The 21,656-nt window shown below is 44.2% G+C and overlaps 1 protein-coding gene across 1 annotated transcript in view; it reads right to left on the minus strand.

Moving 5' to 3' along the window:
* Window positions 1-2,144: 2,144 nt before the first annotated feature.
* Window positions 2,145-21,656, minus strand: part of LOC121271963 (sorbitol dehydrogenase-like) — a 61,890-nt gene continuing 42,378 nt past the window's right edge. Inside the window, exons 6-9 of the mRNA XM_041178222.1 lie at window positions 18,655-18,720; window positions 11,191-11,369; window positions 7,900-8,021; window positions 2,145-2,391 (exon numbers count right to left, since the gene is read on the minus strand). Of these exons, the coding sequence (XP_041034156.1) occupies window positions 2,145-2,391; window positions 7,900-8,021; window positions 11,191-11,369; window positions 18,655-18,720 (614 nt within the window). The remainder of the gene's footprint in view (window positions 2,392-7,899; window positions 8,022-11,190; window positions 11,370-18,654; window positions 18,721-21,656) is intronic.

Genomic DNA, 21,656 nt, shown 5'->3' on the forward strand with positions numbered 1-21,656 from the left:
CCTCAGGATCCTGTATGTTCTTATGATGATTGAGGGTTAAATATTGACCAGGACATTGGGGATAAATCCCCTGCTCTTCTTCAAAACATTGGTCATGGGATTGTTTTACATCCATCCGAGAGAGCAGACAGGGCCTCAGTTTAATGTCTCATCGGAAAAATGGCACCTCTGACAGTTCAGCACTCCCTCAGTATTGCACTGAAATGTCAGCCTTGATTTTTGTGCTGAAGTCCAGGAGTGGGACTTGAACCCTTGTGACTCTGAGGTGAAAGTATTACCCACAGAGCCACATTTAGCAACAGAGAGCAAGAATGGAGAGAGCCATACTGAAACAGAGAAAGATGGGGTCAAACAGACAGAAGGTAAGATTTGTTTTTGTTTCATAGCTTTACATGCACTTGTTAACCCCTCTGGGGAATAATCAGGGTGTGTTGGAAGAGTTAGCAAGCTGATTGTTGAGTTACATCATGCACATTCCTTCTGTGGTCAAAAGACCTGGAGTGCTACTTGAACCCAGAGATTCTAGCACAAAGATAGGGAGTCTACCAATTTATTATGTCATGGGATGTGGGTGGCACTGGCAAGGTCAGCATTTGGTGCCCATCCCTAATTGCCCCTGAACTGAGTGGCTTGCTATAGGCCATTTCAGAGGCAACCACAGTGCTGTGGGCCTGGAATCACATGTAGGCCAGACCAGGTAAGAACGGCAGATTTTATCCCCTAAAGGACATTAGTGAACTAGATGGGATTTTGCAAAAAAGGGATCGTTTCATGGTCATCATTACTGAAGCTAGCTTTCAATTCCAGAATTTATTAATTGAATTTAAACTCCACCAGCTGCCGTGGTGGGAATTGAACCTATGTCCCCAGAGAATTAGCCTGGCTCCACTGGAATATTTATCCAGTGCCATTACCACTATGTCACCATCTTTGGCCCAGGCTGGGATGGGCCGCCTGAAGAGGTGGTGGAAGCAAATTCAATGTTAGGTTCTAAAGTGAATGAGATAAACGCTTGAAAGGGAATAATGTGCAAGGTTGTGGGAAAGTGTAGGTGGGAGGTACGTGGGTCTAATTGGAGAGCTCTTCCAAAGAACTGGTTCAAGCACGATGCCTCGAATGACCTTCCTCTGTCCTGTACCACTTCATGGTTTTATGAACAGTCTGTAAACAAGAGGAGAATCATGAAAATATAAAACATTGCAAGTTAATGGAGGACAGGGACATCATTAAGAGGTTTGAGTTAGTTTCCTGGCCTTCCATATCATTTGGATTTTCAATTACATGTGAATACGTCAAAAAAGTAGGCCATTCAGCCCCTCTTGTCTGTGCCAGCTCTCTGCAAGAGCAACTCAACTGGTCCCATCCCCCACCTTTTCCCCATAGCCCCTGCAATTCTTTTTCTCTTGAGGCCATTATTCAATTCTCTTTGGAATGCCTCGATTGAAGTTGTCCCTGCCACACTCTCGGGCTGACCACTTCCTGCGTAAAAAGGATCTTCTTCATGTCACTGTTGCTTATTGTGCCAATCACCTTAAATCAGTGCCCTCTGCTTCTGGATCCTTTCGCCATTGGGAACAATTCTCCCTACTTAACTTGCCCAGACCCATACTTAGCACTCAGGACCGTACTTATGTTTTGTTTCTGTTTTTTAAAAAATTCATTCACAGGATGTGGGCTTTGCTGGCTGGGCCAGCATTTATTGCCCATCCCTAATTGTCCTTGAGAAGGTGGTGGTGAGCTGCTTTCTGGAACCGCTGCAGCCCATGTGGTGTAGGTACCCCATGTGGTTCAGGGAGGGAGTTCCAGGGTTTTGACCCAGCGACAGTGAAGGAACGGTAACATATTTCCAAGTCAGGACGGTGAGTGACTTGGAGGGGAACTTCCAGGTGGCATTACCGTTAGAATACACCTAATGCAGAAGCTATGATTTTTTTTTGTAAACTTCACAGGTCCTGAATTTATTTGCTTTGTATCTGTGGAAATGCAGGACGCAATGTAGAGCGAACACAAAACAAGGGGATAGCATAGTTTGAACAAAGAAAAGTCTTGCAAGCAGTCATACACAGTGTTTATTGCAGAAGGAGAATCGGCTGGGTGACATTACTTTTACAGTGAGCAAAACTGTAATTATGCAAACAAAACAATCAGAAGAAGCTGTGCTGGGGACACTGCCTTGTTTGGCATTGCGATTGCTGTTGGACACATTGTTGCTGTGGGCACAGCGATGGGCATTGCTGCTGCTGCTGTTCACAATTCAGAAGCACTTTGATTCCAGCTCCTTTCTTTACACACTCAAATCCTTCCTGGGCCTGCTCCAGTCCAAAGCGACTCGTGATCAGAGATTTGACATCCACTTTCTTTGAAGCGATCAGGGCGATTGCTGTGTGCCATCTAGGAGAGCAAGAGGGAGAGGTAACAACCAGGGATCACTTTCACAGTGCTGCACACCCTACACTTTTGTGTATTTCATAATTAAACATACAGGTAGTAAATGTAATGAGGATGGAGAAAGACTATTGTTGGAGATTAGGCATAGTAGATAGTACAGTGGAGGTGGTAGCATTGTGGTCTTGTCACTGGACCAGTAATCCAGACACCCACGGTAATGCTCTGGGGATAAAGCAAAATACTGCAGATGCTGGAAATCTGAAACAAAAACAGAAAATGCTGGAAAAACTCAGCAGATCTGACAGCCTCTGTGGAGGAAAAAAAAACAGAGTTAACGTTTCAAGTCCGAGAATGAAGAAGAGTCATACAGACTTGAAACGTTAACTCTTGTTTCTCTCCACAGATGCCATTGGACCTGCTGAGCTTTCCCAGCATTTTCTGTTTTTGTTTGTAATGCTCTGAGGGCCCGGGTTAAAATCCCACCACAGCAGGATGGTGGAATTTGAATTCAATAAAAATGTGGAACTAAAAAGAAGTCTTATGATGACCATCATTAATTCCCTTTAGGGAAGCAAATCTGATACACTTACCGGGTGACTCCAAGCTTTTACATGCCCAGAGCCTTCACCAAATGGACTGCAGTGGTCCAAGAAGGCAGCCAACCACCAGCTTCTCAAAGGCAATTAGGAGGGATGGGCAATAAATGCTGGCCCACATCCCATGAATGAATAAAAAAAAAATGTGGAACAGGAATGTGGGCTATATCATTAATACGGGCACTACAACTGCACATAGGTGTGAAGTGCACCCACTGCAGTTACAGCATCACCAAATATAACCCCCGTCTATTAAGGGCGTTTCATGGCTCATTGTGCAGCCATGCCACTCCAGACACCTGAACACAAAATCTAGGCTACCTTCCCATCACCAATACTGAGAGAATGCTGCACTGTTGGAGGCACCATCTTTCAGAGGGGGCATTAAGCCAAGGCCCTGTCTGCCCTCAGGTCGGAATTATTCTTGTCTCTATTTCTAAGAAGAGCAGGGAAGTTTGCCCTATTGACTCTGGTCATTATCACCTTGTTGTTTGTGGGGACTTGAGAGAAGTGCTGTGTAAATCAGCATCGGTGTTTCCTCCACAACAACAGTGACCATACTTCAATAATAAACAAGGTAATTCACTGGCTGTTGGGATATCTTGGGAAAAGTGCTATATAAATGCAACTTTTTCTTAAGTCAACTGTGATGCACTATATCCACAAAGTTAAACACATTTCTATTTTTCCTTCACTGTACCCTCATAGAATCCTCCATCGTCAACATCCAGGTTATCGTTGACCAGAAACCAAACAGGACCAGCCATATAAATACTGTGGCTATAAGAGCAGGTCAGAGGCTGGGAATCCTGCAGTGAGTAACTCACCTCCTGACCCCCCAAAGCCTGTCCACTATCTACAAGCACCAAGTCAAGATTGTGAAAGAATATTGTGATAGCTGCCTGGATGAGTGCAGCTCCAACAACACTCAAGAGGCTCAACACCATCCAGGGCAAAGCAGACCGCTTGCTTTTTACACCACTCACCACCTTCAACATTCACTCTCTTCACCATTGATGCACAGTGGCAGCAGTGTTACCATCTACAAGATACACTGCAGCAACTCACCAAGGCTCCTTCGACAGCACCTTCCAAACAAACAACCTTTACCATCTGGAAGGACAAAGGACAGCAGATGCATGGGAACACCACCACTTGCAATTTCCCCTCTGAGCCACACACCATCCTGACTTGGAACTATGCTGCCGTTCTTTTACTGTTGCAAGATCAAAATCCTGGAACTCCCTTCCCAACAGCATTGTGGGGGGTACTACACCACATGGACTCTCTCAGCCATCACACTAACTGAGGCATTTGTTATGGCACAGCCAATCATAAATGCTGAGTTGTTCAAACCCCCAAAGGGAAACTTGAAACAACTGTCACAACTCGTTTTGCAATTTGTATAAATTTCAAGGTGCCTTGAATTCAGTAGTAATAAGACCACCATCTTACAGGTTCCTTACCAAACTAAATTAAACCTTTATTAATAGAAGATATAATTTTAAATACATACATAGATATACGAATTGCTACCATGATAACTTCTAAGTCCCCTAATTAATCTAGCTCCCAGCTACACTTTCGCTAGGCAACAATAAGACACATAGATTCTAAAAGACCCAGGCAAAGACACATGGTATCCTGAACAATCCAATTCAAAGTGAGTTTTCTTAGCTTTGGTTTGTTGGAGACAACAGATTGAGGCGCAGATACTGAAGGCTTTTCACACTTGTTAGATCTTAAAATGCCCACCCTTACACACAGCCTTTGCTCCTTTATAGGTATTTTCCTCTTTGAATGCAAATTCCCATTTTTTTTTACTATGTCTTTGGACTTTACCTTTCTAATAATAAAAATCTCTCATAGTACTAATTTTACCAATAACCTCTGGGAAAAATAAACACACTGGGAAAAACCTTCCTCCCATTGTGGGGGGTAAGAGCAGGAGCGGGTGGGTTCCCGGTTGGTGCCCCAATTGGGGGCGCATCGCCATTTTACATGGGCGGGCCATTAAGGCCCGCCCAGCGTGATGTTCTCCAGGTTGTGCTATGCGCTCCCTGTGTGGGTGAGGTGGGGATTCCCAGGAATGCGATCTTTCGCGCATGCATTCAAAATAGTGCACAGATCTCCCTGAGGCTAATTGCTGCCTCAGGGAGATGGGCCCAGATTTTCAACTTTTAATGAAGGAGTTTAAAAATTTTCCATGCCATGTCCCATCATGTGACACTGTCACATGAGTTGGGACACGTCCATAACTTTTATTTAAACCTTTCATTAAAATTTAAAAACCCTCATGAAGCCTCATCCCGCCAGTGGATGAGCTTTCATGTTTTTTTTCACAAGCCCGCCTGGGTTCCTGGCCTGCCCGCCAACCTTTTAAGGTTCGACAGGCAGGTCCATTAATGAGCTGAATTGGTTTCTTAACGGCCTTAATAGGTTGGCGGGAGTGCATCCGACTCGGCTACGCCCTCGCTGACCTGAAAATGGAAATGAAGCGGGGTGACTTCGGGAGTTCCACCTGACATCACCCCGCATCATTTTACACATCGGCGAGCGGTCCCCACCCCCGCTCGCTGACAGGAAGATCCTGCCCACTGTTTCTGAACTTCACCTGGCTAGGTGACACATTTCACTCCTCCTTTGAAAACAATCTAGTCTGGTTTATTTAAAAATGCAAATGTCCTTTTCCACCTTACATTCTAAACTTCCCTCATGTTTACCATGTTTACATCAAAGCCTTCAGATCAGCTGCCTTTAATCCAATTAAGCCTCACACATACACACACAGACACACACACACACACACACATACATATAGACACAGATACCACTATTTTACAATAAATTCTAATAGCATTATATCTTCCTGACACATTAGTAGATGGATCAATGGCATTAGGCCGTCATAAATCTACTCAGAGATGTTCACAAGGAATTAATAAAGATTTTTGAATCATCTCAGATGAGTGAAGATGAAGACTGTTTTGTTCAATATGCCTTCTGAATAAACCTCCACAAATGAGGCTTTTTTGTTCCTCATTGTCAGTCCAGCATTCTCCTAGTTAAGTTCTCCTTCCCACAAAGCAGCAGAGATTGCTGAAGGAGAAAACCTTCTGAAAATCTTCCAAAATGGCAAACATATAAGGAAATGAATGCATTTGGCAAAAATAAAGACTATTACAGCAAGGAAATTCCCTCAGCGCGCGGGTAAAAAGAATACTTGAATCCATCTTGCAATTGAGAATAAATATTTAATTTTAATAGGTCTGATCGCAAGTGGGTTCCAGAATCTAAAGCCAGGCAGGCTATTCCTTGTTCCTAAGAAGGAGCTCAGTTTGCTGTGGGGAAAGTTGATGTATCTCCCTTTCAAACCTCATCTCATCCATTTGGAAATGTGCTGGGGGATATTGCACTTTGAGTTGCTCTGCTTTCACACATGGTCCTGAAGCGAGAGAAACCCCGGCATTGGCCCATCAATCAGGTTTGGCCAATCTCACATGCTGACTCTGCAGTTGTACGAATGGGTCTCCGATTTCCTCTCACGTGCTGCATTTCACTTTGACCCGTCTCTTGCTTTGATCCATCGCCTCACGTCTTAGTCTAGGGGTGGTGGTTCTACTGTGTAAGATGCCTGCAGGGGTCTGCTATGGGCCAAAACCATCTATCAATCATATCAGATATCTAAAATTGCCTGCTGAGTGGCTTGAATGTAGTAGTATTGTCTATATCTTTAATATTAATGAAAGCTCATTCCTCCCCCATTCCATCGTTGATTCAAGAACGCCTCACAAACATTTCTCCAATAGCTGAACCAAGTCAGCTACCTGCAATAACCCCATGATTTTTACTGAGTCCTTATGGTTTGGATTTACCAGTCTTAGGTGATGCCTCATTTCCTCCTGTCAGCGCCTCGATGTGCTGTACTCCCCCAAACTGTGCAGCACAATCTCTCGTGAATGTTTGTCGCCACAGAAATTAAACCCTCTTATGACTGCCCCCTCTCAGATGTAACACAAAACACTGGCAATCAATACTGATGGGATAACAAAATACAACTAACACACCTAGGGATATGGCCTAAGCAAACAGAAATAGTTAACATATTTGCACCACACTTGTCAGTGGTTTCAAATTTCCGTCTCAATGCTATGCATCATGCAAATCTCTCAGCCACCGAACGAACTGAAGCGTTAGCAGCCGTTTCATGGGCTTACTTGAGGCTGGAAGATTGTTGTGTTCTCTTTTTAACAGTTGACGTTTTGAGCCAGGCTTGTTAGCTTGGCTCAGTTGGTACCTCGGAGGCAGAAGGTTGTGGGTTCAAAACCCAATCTGGACACTTGAGTGTGTCATCCAGGCTGATAGACCAGTGCAGGACTGATTGGGTGCTGCACTGTCAGAGGTGCCAGAGACATTCAATCATGGACTCATCTGCCGGCTCATCAGGCAGGGTTTATGAGGCAGGTTTTGAAACTTGGCTCCTGTTCACACTTGCATAAAATTTATTCTAAGCTATGTTCAAAGAAAAGCGCTCCTGGTGTCCTGGCTTTGTGCAAAACCACCAAAACCAGACTAATTAGTTCAAATGCAGGAGAACACACTGAGTCATTCATCTCATTGCTGCTTGCAGGGTCTTGCTATGTGTGAAATGGCTGATGCATTCATTACAGAAAATGACCTGAGATTCGCTTCGGGACATTTCCAAGATCTGATCGTTCAAAGCAAATCTTCCAACCAACTTGGAATGAGGGGAAAAACTAAATTCTGATGAAACATAGAATGAAATAAATTAGTTTGTTGCTGTTGCAGTGCCCAGTACATAAAATCATACGCACTTTCGTTTCAATAGCCCCTACATAGGTCAGATCAAAGGGGTCTGTAAAGTGTAAACTGTAAATGGAGTTTGAGGGCTTACGTGTTTGTGTATCTGTAGCTCCCGCGGATATCCACTTCTCGCATTGTTGCTTGTGTTACAGGGATATTTGCTGTAACCAGTCCCATGCCAACCAATACCACTATCCCACCAGGTTTGACAGCCTGTTGAAAGCAAAACAGAATGAGATACGGGGCTAGGTTGTTCCGGTACCTAAAGAACAAGAGGCATGTCTATGGAACATATTGGGCTGGATTTTACAGTGCCCCTTTGGGGGTTTGTAGGTGGGGGCAGGTGAAAATCCAGTGGGTGGCCTTCCCATCGCCTACCCTCCTGCCGCTGACCTGTCTGAAATTTCATGGAGTCCAAGGGAGGCGTTGGTTGACCCTCCCGCCTTTGAGCTTATGGAGGCCAATTAATGGTCACCTAAGGGTCTTATCCCACCCTGCACGATATTTTAGCTGCGGCAGGGGGAGGCCCACATCACTGGGAAGCCCATGTGGGCTGGTGGCAGGCGAGAAGGGAGGGAACCTCCTTTTGTGGGTCCCCTTGGGCCTATTAGAGTCACCATTCCCCCAAATGCAGGAGAACACACTTAACCATTCATCTCACTGCGGCTGCTGCATCCATCACAGAAAATGACTTTGCTTTGACAGAGATTCGCTTCGGGGCATTTCCAAGATTTGATCAGCAAATCTTTCAACCAACTTGTGGGACTGCCTGTACTCCCAGCAGTGGACACTGCCCTCGGGTGGCACTGCTGGGACTACAGATCTGCCAGCCATCTGATTGGCCAGCGGCTCTCTAAGGTGGGGATTCATACCGAGGTGGGGTGGGCGGGGGAGAAAGTGAAGGAATTAACACTGCTCCCGGTATTAAATTGCTGCAGGACAGCCATTTGAATCCTGAGCGGGCTCCCCCAACTGACAATTTAGCTGAGTGGGGGAGGGGGTGGGGGAAGTGGGGGGGTGGGGGTGCCGGGTGGCAGGGTGTTCAGGGACCACGGTGCCCTGTAAAATCCAGCCCACATTATTTAAGTTGCTTGGTATGAATTAAAACAAAAGCTCAGCAGTTAACTGTTCCCTGGTGTTCCCGGTGCATTCTCCATGGCAACACCTCTACCAATCAGAGTCCACTTGCCAACCAATCAGCACTCTCTTCTCATGCAGTATAAATTGTTGTTCCCTTTACAATTGGCATTCTTGTGAATCTGTCCTGATGAGTGCAAGATGAAAAGCTTTGACAGCCTGTCCCTCAACATTTTCAACAATGCTTTTTAGTTCATTTGCAGGATGTGAGCGCTGTTTAGCCCAACATTTATTCCCCAACTCTATGTGCCCCTTGGATGTGAGCCACTTTCTGTGAACACAACTTACTGAGGAACTTCAAAGGGCACTTAAGAGTTGACCACATCGTTGTGGGTCTGAAGTCATTTATAGGCCGGACTAGGTACAGACGGCCGATTTCCTTCTCTAATGGACAACAGCGAACCAGATAGGTTTTTACAATGATCCAGTAGTTTTTTGAAATTTGGCTCCTGTTCGCACATAAAATTTATCAAAGAAAAGCCGTCCTGATGCCCTGGCCTTAAGCAAAACCACAAAAATCAGACTAATTAGTTCAAATGCAGGAGAACACACTTATTCATTCATCTCATTGCTGTAGTTTCATAATCACCATTAGTCCCTCTTTATTTAATTGACTGAATCTAAATTCCCCAGTTGATATGGTCAGGTTTGAATTCATGTCTCCAGACTTTAGTTTGAATCTCTAGATTACTGGTCTAGTAACATAACTGCTATGTTACTGTCCCCATCAGTCTTAATTCAATATTGCCTATTAATAAGGACATAGAACTTTCACTGTAAATACATATGAACAGATATTATTGTGAAGAGATCTGTGTGAGCATACATCTTGCATTAGCATGTTCTTCTTATCTAGGTTAAGAGAAGTGTTAAAAGTAAAGGAGGCTAATTCTCTCAAACCCATTAAATGTTGATTCGGTACTGTGTGGAATTGAATATGTGGAATTCTTAATCGCAGAGGGCTGTAGAGGCTGGATCGCTAAGCATATTCAAGGCCGTGATTGGCAGATTTTTAACCAGTAAGGGAATCAAGGGTTATGGGGAAAGGCAGGAAAGTGGAGTTGAGGATTATCAGGTCAGCCATGATCTCATTGAATGGCGGAGCAGACTCGATGGGCTGAATGGCCTATTTCTGCTCCTATGCCTTATTGCAGTCAATTCTATAAATACATTTGGATTAAAGGTTGGAAAGTAGTAGAAAGTAGAATAGTATTGATCTCAATCTAGTCTTGCTTGATAGCATAAGAAAGGCTGCCACATGATACAGTCCTCACACCTTTACTGAGCCTCTAAGCCTAAGTGCAGCAGCAATTGTGATATATAAGCGATTTAGTTAGGCCTCTACTGGAGTACCTTGTCCCAATTCTGGGCACCAAGAAGGATGTCAAGGCATGGAGCAGGTGCAGAAGAGATTTACTGGAATGGTACCAGGGATGCAGGATTTAAGTTATGCAGGGAAGCTGGAGAAACTGAGTAGTTATTCCGTAGGCATCGATAGTTAAGGAGGGGTTTTGAAGTAAATAAGAAGAAACCATTTTTACTGACAGGTGGGTCAGTAACATGAGGATGCAAATTCGAGATTATAGGCAAAAACATCTGTTGAGGAGGTGAGAATTCTCTTTATGCAGTAAATTGTTGTGATCTGGGATGCACTAGTTGAAACGATGGTGGAAGCAGATTCAATCATAGCTTTCAATTGGGTGTATACCTGCAAAGAATGAACTTGCAGGGCTATGGGGAAAGAGCAGGGAGAGTGGGACTAATTGAACAGCTCTTTCGGAGAGCCAGCGCAGACATGATAGACCAAATGACCTCCCTTGTGTGCTGTATTCCTATGATCACTACTGCACTGAATGGACTCTGCTGTAACCTGCATTTACCTATATTATAAATCCATTGGATGCTTTCTTGTTTCTGTCCCCATCAGTCTTCTTTAAGTGAATTGGTGTTGCCCACAATAATAAAGCAAATTTTCACAGTAGCAAAAAAGTAGCATCAGCCCCTTTTTGGAAATTTGCATTTGGAGTATCATTTGTCCCATTAACCAATGTAAAGAAATATTCGACTTCCATACTCAAGGTGAGGAGGTACTCCTTGCTGGAACACCTATAGGCACCCTGTTCCATCAAAGCAGAAAATCTCCATATATATAATCTCTAGCTTTATACTGTGTTTTTGTCTAATATTGCACAGGTGAACAGGTTTTAAAAATCTAAGGGTTTTTGCTGTGAAGCCCAATACTTACATAGACACCAGCCTGGACACAGGTATCAGACCCAGTGCATTCAAGGCATATGTCGGGCATGGCACAGAGAGAGTTCTTCACTTTCTGGGCCAGTTCCATAGGACATGTACATTTATCGACCTTCAGGACAATAGTGGCCCCGAAACATTTTGCCTTCTCCAATCGATCCTGACACATATCTAAAAAAAAAAAGAATGCACTGGGATTAAAAAAACAACACAAGTTTTCAAGAACTCTCATTTTCCTGCAATCCTGGTTTCTTCTGCATCCCAAATTCCTCTACTCCCACCATCCCTGTACAACCACACCATTGTTGGCTGTGCCTTCAGCTGCCTAGGCACTAAACTCTGGAATTCTCTCCATAGACGCTCTCACCTCTCTATCTCTCTCCTGTCTTTTCCAACACCCCTTAGAACCTTAAAACGCAAAAGGTGCAACACCTGCTCCTTTACCTCCTCTCTCCTCGCCATCCAAGAGCACAAACGCTCCTTTCAGGTAAAGAAGCTCTTCACTTGCACCTCCTTCAATTTGGTCTACTGTAATCGCTGCTCCCAATGCGGTCTCCTCTACACTGGGGAGACTAAACGCAAACTGGGTGACCACTTTGCAGAACATCTTCGGTCTGTCTGCAGGCATGACCAAGACCTTCTTGTCACTCATTTAAACATACCATTCTGCTCTCGGGCCCACATGTCCTTGGCCTGCTGTAATATTCCAGTGAAGCCCAATGCAACAGCATCTAATCTTCTGATTAGGCACTTTACAGCCTTCCAAACTTAACATTGAGTTCAACAACTTCAGATGATGAACTCTCTCCTCTCTATCTTCACGCCTTTTATAATCCCTTTTTTTATTTATTTTTTTATTTGCTTATCTTTATTCATTTATTTTTTGTTTTATCCCTTTTAATCCTTTTTACTATCCTTTTTTCCCAACCACCTCCACCTCCCCCCAACCCCACCCCCAAAAGGGCCATCTGTTACTTGTTCCATTTTGTTCTTTTCAGAGTGTTTCCCCTTGTTCTGCTATTATCACATTCCGCTTTTCAACCCTATATGCCATTATCAGAACCTTCTTTAGCTCTTACCACTGCCATGAACACTCTCTGTCATGTGTACATGACATTTTTGTCAATCTCTCCTTAGTCCCCACCTATTGCTAGCCTTCTATCCAGCTTCACCCACTCCACCGCTCCCCCCCCACTTAAACAATATAAATTCCATCACATTTTTACTTCGCTTTGGTTCTGAAGAGTCATCAGACTTGAAATGCTAACTTTGTTTCTCTCGTCACAGATGCTGTCAGACCTGCTGAGTCTTTCCAGCATTTTCTCCTTTTACTCCTTAAAACCTACCTATTTGACCAAGCTTTTAGTTACCTGTCCTAATATCCCCTTACCTGACCCAGCAGTAATTTTTATTTGAAAATGTTCATGTGAAACTGTTATATCTTATGTCGCATGTTAAAAGGCACTGTATAAATGCAAGATGTTGCTGTTGATTTGGTTGGTAAATAGCAAAACTGGTGTCAATTGTCTCCACTGGTTGGAGTCATATCTAGTCCAAAGCAAAGTGGTTGTGGTTGTTGGAGGTCAGTCAGCTCACCTCCAGGACATCACTGCAGGAGTTCCTCAGGGTAGTGTTCTAGGCCCAATCATCATCAACTGTTTCATCAATGACCTACCTTCCATCATAAGATCAGACGGGGGGGATGTTCACTGATGATTGCACAATGGTCAGCACCATTCCTCAGATACTGAAGCAGTCCATGTCCAAATGCAGCAAGACCAGGATAATATCCAGGCTTGGGCTGACAAGCGACAAGTAACATTCGCGCCACACAAATGTCAGGCAATGACTATCTCCAACAAGAGAGAATCCAACCATCGCCCCTTGATGTTCAATGGCATTACCGTCACCAAATCCCCCACTATCAACATCCTGCAGATTACCATTGACCAGAAACTGAATTGGACTAGCCATATAAATACTGTGGCTACAAGAGCAGGTCAGAGGCTGGGAATTGTGCAACAAATAACTCACCTTCCGACTCCCCAAAACCTGTCCACCATCTACAAGACGTGAGTCAGGAGTGTGATGGAATACTCCCCACTTGTCTGGATGAGTGCAGCTCCTAAAACACTGAAGAATCGGGACACCATCCAGGACAAAGCAGTCTGCTTGATTGGCACCCCATCCACAAACATTCACTCCTTCCACCACTGATGCACAGTAGCAGCAGTGTGTACCACCTACAAGATGCACTGCAAGAACTCATCAAGGCTCCTTAGGCAGCATCTTCCAAACCCACAACTGCTGCCACCCAGAAGGGCAAGGACAGCAGATACATGGGAACACCACCATCTGGAAGTTCCCCTCCAAGTCACTCACCATCCTGATTTGCAAATATATCGTACCGTTCCTTCACTGTCACTGGGTCAAAATCGTGGAACTCCCTTTCTAACAGCACTGTGGGTGTACCTGCACCACATGGACTGCAGCGGTTCAAGAAGGCAGCTCACCGCCACCTTCTCAAGGGCAACTAGGGATGGACAATAAATGTTGACCTAGCCAGCGACTCCCACATCCCATGAGTCAATTAAAAAATATATATAAAATCGACTTGTTAAAGGGATAACAAGCCAACTAGCATTGTTTTCCAGGTGGAGTTCTGGCATATGTTCGAAGGTTTCAGCACAACAGTGTCTCTCCTCTCCATCATGGTGAATCTTAAGGTAAGACTCCAGAGACAGAAGTGTAATTTTTTATAGAAAGTGAGTCTGGAGAATTGAAAATGGAAAACAAGGAGATGGCACATGAATTGAACGAATATTTTGCATCAGTTTTCACTATAGAGGATACAAGTAACATCCCTGAAGCAGCTAGAAACCAGGAAATAGAAATGGGGAAGGAAGTCAGGAAAACTACAGTCACCAGAGAAGTGGTACTGAGTAAACTGTCAGAGCTGCGGCTGACAAGAGCCTAGGTCCTGATGGACTTCATCCTAGGGTCTTAAAAGAAGTGTCTAGTGAGATAGGTTTACTGCATTGGTTTTAATTTTCCAAAACTCCTTAGATTTGGGGAATGTCCCATTAGATTGGAAGATAGCAAATGTAACTCCATTATTCAAAAATGGAGAGAGACAGAAAGCGGGAAACTACAGGCCAGTTAGCTTAACATCTGCCATAGGGAAAATGTTAGAAGCTGTTATTAAAGAAGCTATAGCAGGGCACTGGCTCAAGGTCATCAGGCAAAGTCAACATGGTTTTGTGAAAGGAAATTGTGTTTAACCAACTTATTGGAGTTCTTTGAGGAAGTAACATGTGCCGTGGATAAAGGGGAACCGATGAATGTACTGTACTTAGATTTCCAGAAGGCATTTGGCACATCAAAAGTTATTTTGGAAAGTAAACATATTGGCACGGATAGAAGATTGGCTGGCTAACAGGAAACAGAGAGTAGGCATAAATGGGTCTTTTTCAGGTTGGCAAGATGCCACCGAGATCGGTGCTGTGACCTCAACTGTTTGCAATTTATATAAATGACTCGGATGAAGGGATTAAAGGGATGGTTGCCAAATTTGCTGATGACCCAAAGATAGGTAGGAAAGTAAGTTGTGAAGAGGATATAAGGAGGCTACAAACAGATTTAGATAGGTTAAGTGAGTGGGTAAAGATCTGGCAGATGGAGTATAATGTGGGAAAATGTAAAAATGTCCATTTTGGCAGGAAGAATAAAAGAGAAGCATATTATCTAAATGATGAAAGATTGCAGAGCTCTGAAGTGAAGAGGGATCTGGGTGCCCTAGTCCATGAATCACAAAAAGCTAGTATGCAAGTACAGAAAGTAATTAGGAAAGCTAATAGGATGTTATCATTTATTGTGAGGGGAATTGAATACAAAAGTAGAAAGGTTATGCTTCAGTTGTACAGGGCATTGGTGAGACATCTGGAGTAGTGTGTACAGTATTGGTCACCTTATTTAAGGAAGGACGTAAATGCGTTGGAAGCAGTTCAGAGAAGGTTTTCCAGACTAATACCTGGAATAGGTGGGTTGTCTTAAGAGGAAAGGTTGGACAGACTAGGCTTATATCTGCTGGAGTTTAGAAGAGTTAGATATGACTTGATTGAAACATATAAGATTCTGAAGGGGTCTTGACAGGATGGATGTGGAGAAGACGTTTCCTCTTGTGGAAGAATCTAGAACTAGGAGTCATTGTTTAAAGGTCCCCCTGCCTTTCTCAACTCCCCTGTAATCCTTTGACTAATTATTTTAAATCTTTGCCCCCTGACCTCTCTGCTAAGGGAAATTGGTCCTTCCTATCAGCTCTATCAGACTCTCATCATTTTATACACCTCAAGTAAATAGCTCCTCAGCCTCTTGTGTTAAAAAAAAAGCAAATCCCAGCCTATCCAATCCCCATGACTTAAATTCTCCATCCCAGGAAAATTGGGTGGGTAGGTTGTCTACAAAAGCAGTTAAGGAACAACTAATTTCAGCAGAATGCAAAAACTGCATTCTGAGTGCATTTGCACAAATGTAGCAATCAAAAACAACATAAGGGAGAACTTTCTCCCCGTTGGGAGGGTTGGGCGGGAGTGGGCAGTGAGCTGATCGGCTGTGCGCCGCCATTTTACGTGGGCAGGCCAATTGAGGCCCGCCCAGCGTGACGTGCACCTGGAAGCGCTCAGCGCCACCTATGCGGGCAGAGGGAGGAGGGAAAGTAGGGGCCTGCGCTCTTATTGCCGTTATAAATCCGTCGTGAAACCTCATCCCACCCGTGGATCTGGCAGGAACTGAAGGTCGGAATGACGCACAGTGGCGCTGAATGAAATTCTCTCACTCGCCATAACATGCGCTAAGTCAGAAGGGGCAGAAGAGCAGGAATGATGTCAGCAGGAGTTGGTTATGCTTAAAGTTTGTAATCCTGTTTCAGGGGCGCATTGGTCAGAGTTCAGTGGGCAGAACTCTTGAATCTTTAAAAGTGGTGGAAGAATAATTAAAGAATAACGGAATTGTCGTGAGGCTGTGAATGTTTTCAGTCATGATTTTTTTCTCAGTTGGTTGAAACGGGTGAAGGGTGATTGTACAATACAGCAGGGCGATTACGATGTCCATGTTTTAAATGCTCAATACATCTAATGAGAAGGACAAAAAATAATTCTTGCCTGAGTCAGAAGTTTGTGGGTTCCAGTCCCACTCCAGAGGCTTGAGTGCAAAATCCATGCAGACACCCTAGTGCAGTACTGAGGGAGTGCTGTCAGAGGTGTCATCTTTTAAATGGGATGTTTGCCTGAGGCTCTTGTCTGCCCTCTCCACCTGAAACATTAACTCTATTTCTCTCTCCTTTGCTGCTTTGAAGGGAATGGAATCAGGTGAGTGCAGCCCTACTCAAAGTTTTTTGAAAATTCTGTCATGGGATGTGGGAATCGCTGCCAACAGCAGCATTTGTTGCCCATCCCTAATTGCCCTTGAACTGAGTGGCTTGCTCGGCCATTTCAGAGGGGCAGTTAAGAGTCAACCACACTGCTGTGGGTCTGGAGTCACTTGTAGGCCCAGACCGGGTAAGGATGGCAGATTTCCTTCCCTAAAGGGCATTGGTGAACCAGATGGGTTCTTACAACAATCAGCAATAGTTTCGTGGCACCATTACTGAGAATAGCTTTCAATTCCAGATTTTTTAAAATAAAAAATGGAATTCATTAATTAAATTCAAATACAACCAACTGTCTTGGTCGGATTTGAACCTGTGCCCTCCAGGGCATTAGCTTAGGTCTCAGGATTACTAGGTATCATTACCACTATGCCACCATGCCCCCAATTGGATGGTGGTGGAGAGGTGTTCAAAGGGGATGGAGTGGTTAACTGTGTCAAAGGCTGCAGACAGGGCCAGAAGGACAAGGAGGAATAGTTTACCTTTGGTGCAGTTACACAGGATGTCACTTGTGACCTTGAGAAGAGCCATTTGAGTATTGTGGCCGAAGCAGAAGCCAGACTGGGGGACGTTGGAAAGGAAAGGAGAGTTTCAGTTGGGCTGGTCGTTTGTAAGGATGGAGTGGTACGGATTGAGATCTTTTGAGGAGAGGACTATCATTGGTGGCAGATTTGAAAGGGGGAGGGACAACGCCTGAGGAGGGAGAACTGTTAACAATATGGGCTAACATGTGGTCAAGGAAGGGAAGTGGGGTGGTCAGTAGTTTAGTGGGAAAAGGGTTGAGGGAACAGGAGATGAGGTTCCTAGACAAGATAGGGTTGGAGAAGACATGAGGGGGGATAGGAGAGAAACTGGAGAAAAATGCAGATTCAGAACTAGGGCAGGGCTGAACATTAGAGGAAGTTTAGTGGCCTAGGGGGCAGCTAATCTGATGGTCTCGATCCTGGTGGCAAAGAAGTCCATGAATTCCCTGTGCTTGCTGGAGGTGAGGGTGGAGGTGACAGGGAGAGGGGTTTGAGAAAATGGTTTGTAGTACATTAAAGCAGGGGTGATTCTCGAATAATGATCAGTTTGAGCAGATGAAAGCAGGGCCCGATAGTTCTTTACATGGTCCAGCCCAAATCTGACAGTGAATGACTAAGCCAGTTGTCTGCCCTACCTCTCAAGTCTGGACCTAAGGAAGCAGAGAAGAGGGCTATACTGGGGGAAACGGCTAGGTTGAGACAGGGCAATGGTTTTAATAGGGACGAATGCATCAAAGGCATAGATGAGGACATGGGTTTCTCAGCAATTTGAATCCCAAATGTTCCCTATCAACCACCTCGTGCGGTTGTCTGGCTGTCAGGAGTCTGGTCACACCCAGGCGGCACCTCTAACCCAATTGGTTCCACACCTGTGCACCCCACTCGCATAGGTCGTGCTATTCTGGGAGGAGACCGATCACCAGGTTCTAACCAAACTAAAGAGAAGGAGCCTATGGGATGAGGTGCTATGTAAGCCCACAATAAGGCTACTTCCTGTTCCAATGTAGCTCAGAAGTACAATTGCTGTGCCAATTGCTGGAGGTTCCTAGGTCAGAGATGAGATGATGAATCAATCAAGAGTGGATCCTTCCCAATGTCCATTGAGGCTTTCTGGAAGGAGAGTGGTGTACACTGAATGCCGTCAGGAGAAAAACGTTTTGCACCCTGTAGGGTCTCTTACACTACTCAGGTATTTCACTCTCCATCTTTGTTCCCTTGGGTGCTGGCAAGGAGACCAAATAACCAACATGGACATTTTTCAGGATCCACTTGGGGTGAGAAAATAAATTGTTGCTCCAATACGGGGCCCACTCATTTATACTGTGCAAGAGGGAGAAAGATCATCATAATAGGATGGTGTCACAAGACAACTCAAGGGCCAGTTGACCCCTCACAAGGTCCAGTGGAAGAGAACAAAGTGAAGCTGCACAAATATCACCAGGGAAACCAAAGAAATAATTGACTCCCAGGTTAGGAATAGTTTAAAAAGATATGCATGAAAACTTACCGCAAACTACAGTCATAGTCACTCCTATGGCCTTGCAAACAAGTAGAGTCAACAATCCAATTGGCCCTTGAATGAATAAAAATGCCACAGGTTACAAAATCTTGCAGCGCTAGCTACTGGATACACTTGCCAAAGCTAATCAATATACATACACAAAATACATACAGAGCTACATTACTGACAATCTTGCAAACATTGTAATGGTGATTGTAAACATCCCTTGATGCCACACAAGGGCGAATAGCAATCCCATGGTTTCTTTTTGTAAATATTTTTGACAGATCTATTTTTCATTTCCTCTTTTGTTCTATAGTGTGGATCACCTCTGGTCAAATGGGCAGACAGGCACCGTAAGGTGTAGCAGAAGCATTTGCAATGAGGGTTCTCGCTGAGTAGCTGGCCTGCTATTAGTGTTGACCACAGAAGTAGCCCAGTGAGGGATTATAGATCCTGTGTCTCACAACATTAAACTGGGAGCTCAATGGCCACAGGTTAACTTTGGCCCACAACCAAGTAACAGCTACTGTGTAGAGACACTACAACATACAACATCTACACCTTGAAATTGGAACTCTCCACCTTTGAAGAATCCAGAAAGACTACAGCGTATACACTGCAGCTTAAGGGTCTGGCACATATAGGGTTAACATAGGACTGAGTACAGTACTGCCCATACAGTGATGTAAGAGAACACATGACAGTGTTGGCCAGGGCCGTGTGCACAAGCAAGCATGAAGACAGCTCCTAGTTTGATCCCTTTACTGTATAAAGGTACATGGTTCTTGTAATTAATAAATACATACAGTTAACCTACTCAAAACTACAAAGACTTCATTAAGACCTACCGAGCAGTATCCAACACTCTACAATATGGTGGAAGCGAATGGAAAAACCCAAAACTTCACCAAAAATGCAGAGAAAAACTAAAATCCTACAAAACTAAAGAAGAATTTGAAGAAGCATTCTGGCATGAAGACAAGTTTGAGAAGCAGACGCAGAGGAAACTCACCAGTGGAAAGTTCCAAAGAAAGGCTTGGAAGCTGAAGGCAGAAATTTAAAATTCCTCACTATAGCAGAGGATTCCATGGGATCTCTTGGATATCCAGGTTAAATTCCCAGAGTGCAGAGTCAGCAGACCCAGCAGGGGTGAGCTAAAACTTTTAAAATCCAGGATGCAGAAGTCCTGAGAAACTTTTAAATAGCTCAGTGGCCAGAAATTTCCACTAAAAAAACTCCTTCACAAAATCAGATTCCTACATTAGCACCTGAACATGCTCCAAAGGGGAAAAAAATGATTCAGAAGAATCGTGACTAAAGAATAAGCTTTGAAGTCCAGAAAAGGCTAGGATTCAGCACCTTTGCGACCCTAAAGCATAGCAATAAAATAAACACGTCTGCAGCCAGTTGATCCAAGCAGCCATTGTTTAAAATTTTTTCAAGGCTGAGCACGAATGCTATTGTAGTGGGAGCCCACCAAAACTGGCAAGTGCAGGAAAATCCTTTGCCTTCAAATGAATAGCGGCATCAACTTGAATTTCAGAAACTACTTAAAGCTGAACCTACACTTCAAAATTTTTTAACCATGGATCATAAACCCACTCTTTCCAATCAGATTGGACTTATCTCAAGCCCAGGTCGATCAATCAATAATTGGGGACTTTGGGAAAAAGATTCCTTTGATACGTGACTGCTGCAGGCCTGGATCAAAAGATAGAAGCTCAACAAGTTAACACACTGCTCTATTTGGTAGGACTGATAGCGGACAGATTTGTGCCTTCAGCTTCCCAGCCTTTCTTTGGGGCTTTTCCCTAGTGATTTTTTTGCACATCTGCTTCTCAAGCTTTTCTTCAGGTCAGAATGCTACTTTGAGTTTTTCTTTAGCCTTGCAGGATTTTAATTTTTCTCTGCATTTTTGCAAGGTTTTGGGTTTTTCTGTTCACTACCAGACAAAGAATCAACAAATCATCTACCAAATTTGAAGAAGCATTAAAATCATTCAATGTTTATTTTAACCTAAGAAATAACAAAGTCCGCAAAACAGCTAAGTTTGGGAAACATGTCCAGAGCCAGGAGAACCTATTGACTCATTCATTAATGATCTGTACAGGATGGCTATGAATGCAGAGATCTAAAATCTGAACTTATCGGATAGAATGGTTGTAGGAGTTACGGACGGTGCACTCACAGACATGCTGATCTAACCCTCGGGAAAGCTATTCATATTGATAGGCATTGAACTTCATGTGCAGCACAGGTCCATTTTAAGAGGAGAAAGTAAACCGTGGTGCAAAGATAACCCTACGGTCCAGTTAGTTAAACAGTACAGAAATAGGGACACTCCAGGCCAGCAGGAGCGATACGCTGATCGACCAATAGAGTGACTATGCCAGCGCCATTGAGCAAAGCTCCCCCCACAGGCGAGATCAATGTCCTGCAATTTCAGCCCAGTGCTTTCAGTGTAACAGAACTGGATACTTCAGCAAACTGTGCAAGGCCAAAACATCTAGCCACACTGAAGATGATTCACGAGGTTGAGATGCACACCAAGAGGACACACAACCATGCTTCTTGGGTGAGGTCAAAGATGCTGGATTTTCATTTTGGAATGTGGACATTTTGTTTAACGGCCACCTCACAAACTTTAAGTTGGACGTAGGGGCCAGTGTTACGGTCCTGTCGGACAGAGAGCCGTGACTGGTGACGCAATGGCTGATGCCACCCACGGCATACCTATATGGTGCAGGAAGCATGAACCCTGCAAACGAGGTACAAGGATAAAAGAATCCGAGAAACCTGTTTGTGGTCCGCAGCCAGGACTGTTCACTCCTACAAAAGTTTGACCAGGTCAACCAACAAGGGCCTGGCTCTCCAAGTATCAAAGTGAGTTGCCAAACCTCTTTACGGGGCTGGGCGACTGAAAAACACATGCAGGATCACACTGAGGGAGGATGCTAAACCCGTTCTGCCTATTCACACCACGAAAGGTTCCCCACCCACTCATG

This window comes from Carcharodon carcharias, chromosome 32, assembly GCF_017639515.1.
Source record: "Carcharodon carcharias isolate sCarCar2 chromosome 32, sCarCar2.pri, whole genome shotgun sequence".
NCBI classification, from domain to species: Eukaryota; Metazoa; Chordata; class Chondrichthyes; order Lamniformes; family Lamnidae; genus Carcharodon; species Carcharodon carcharias.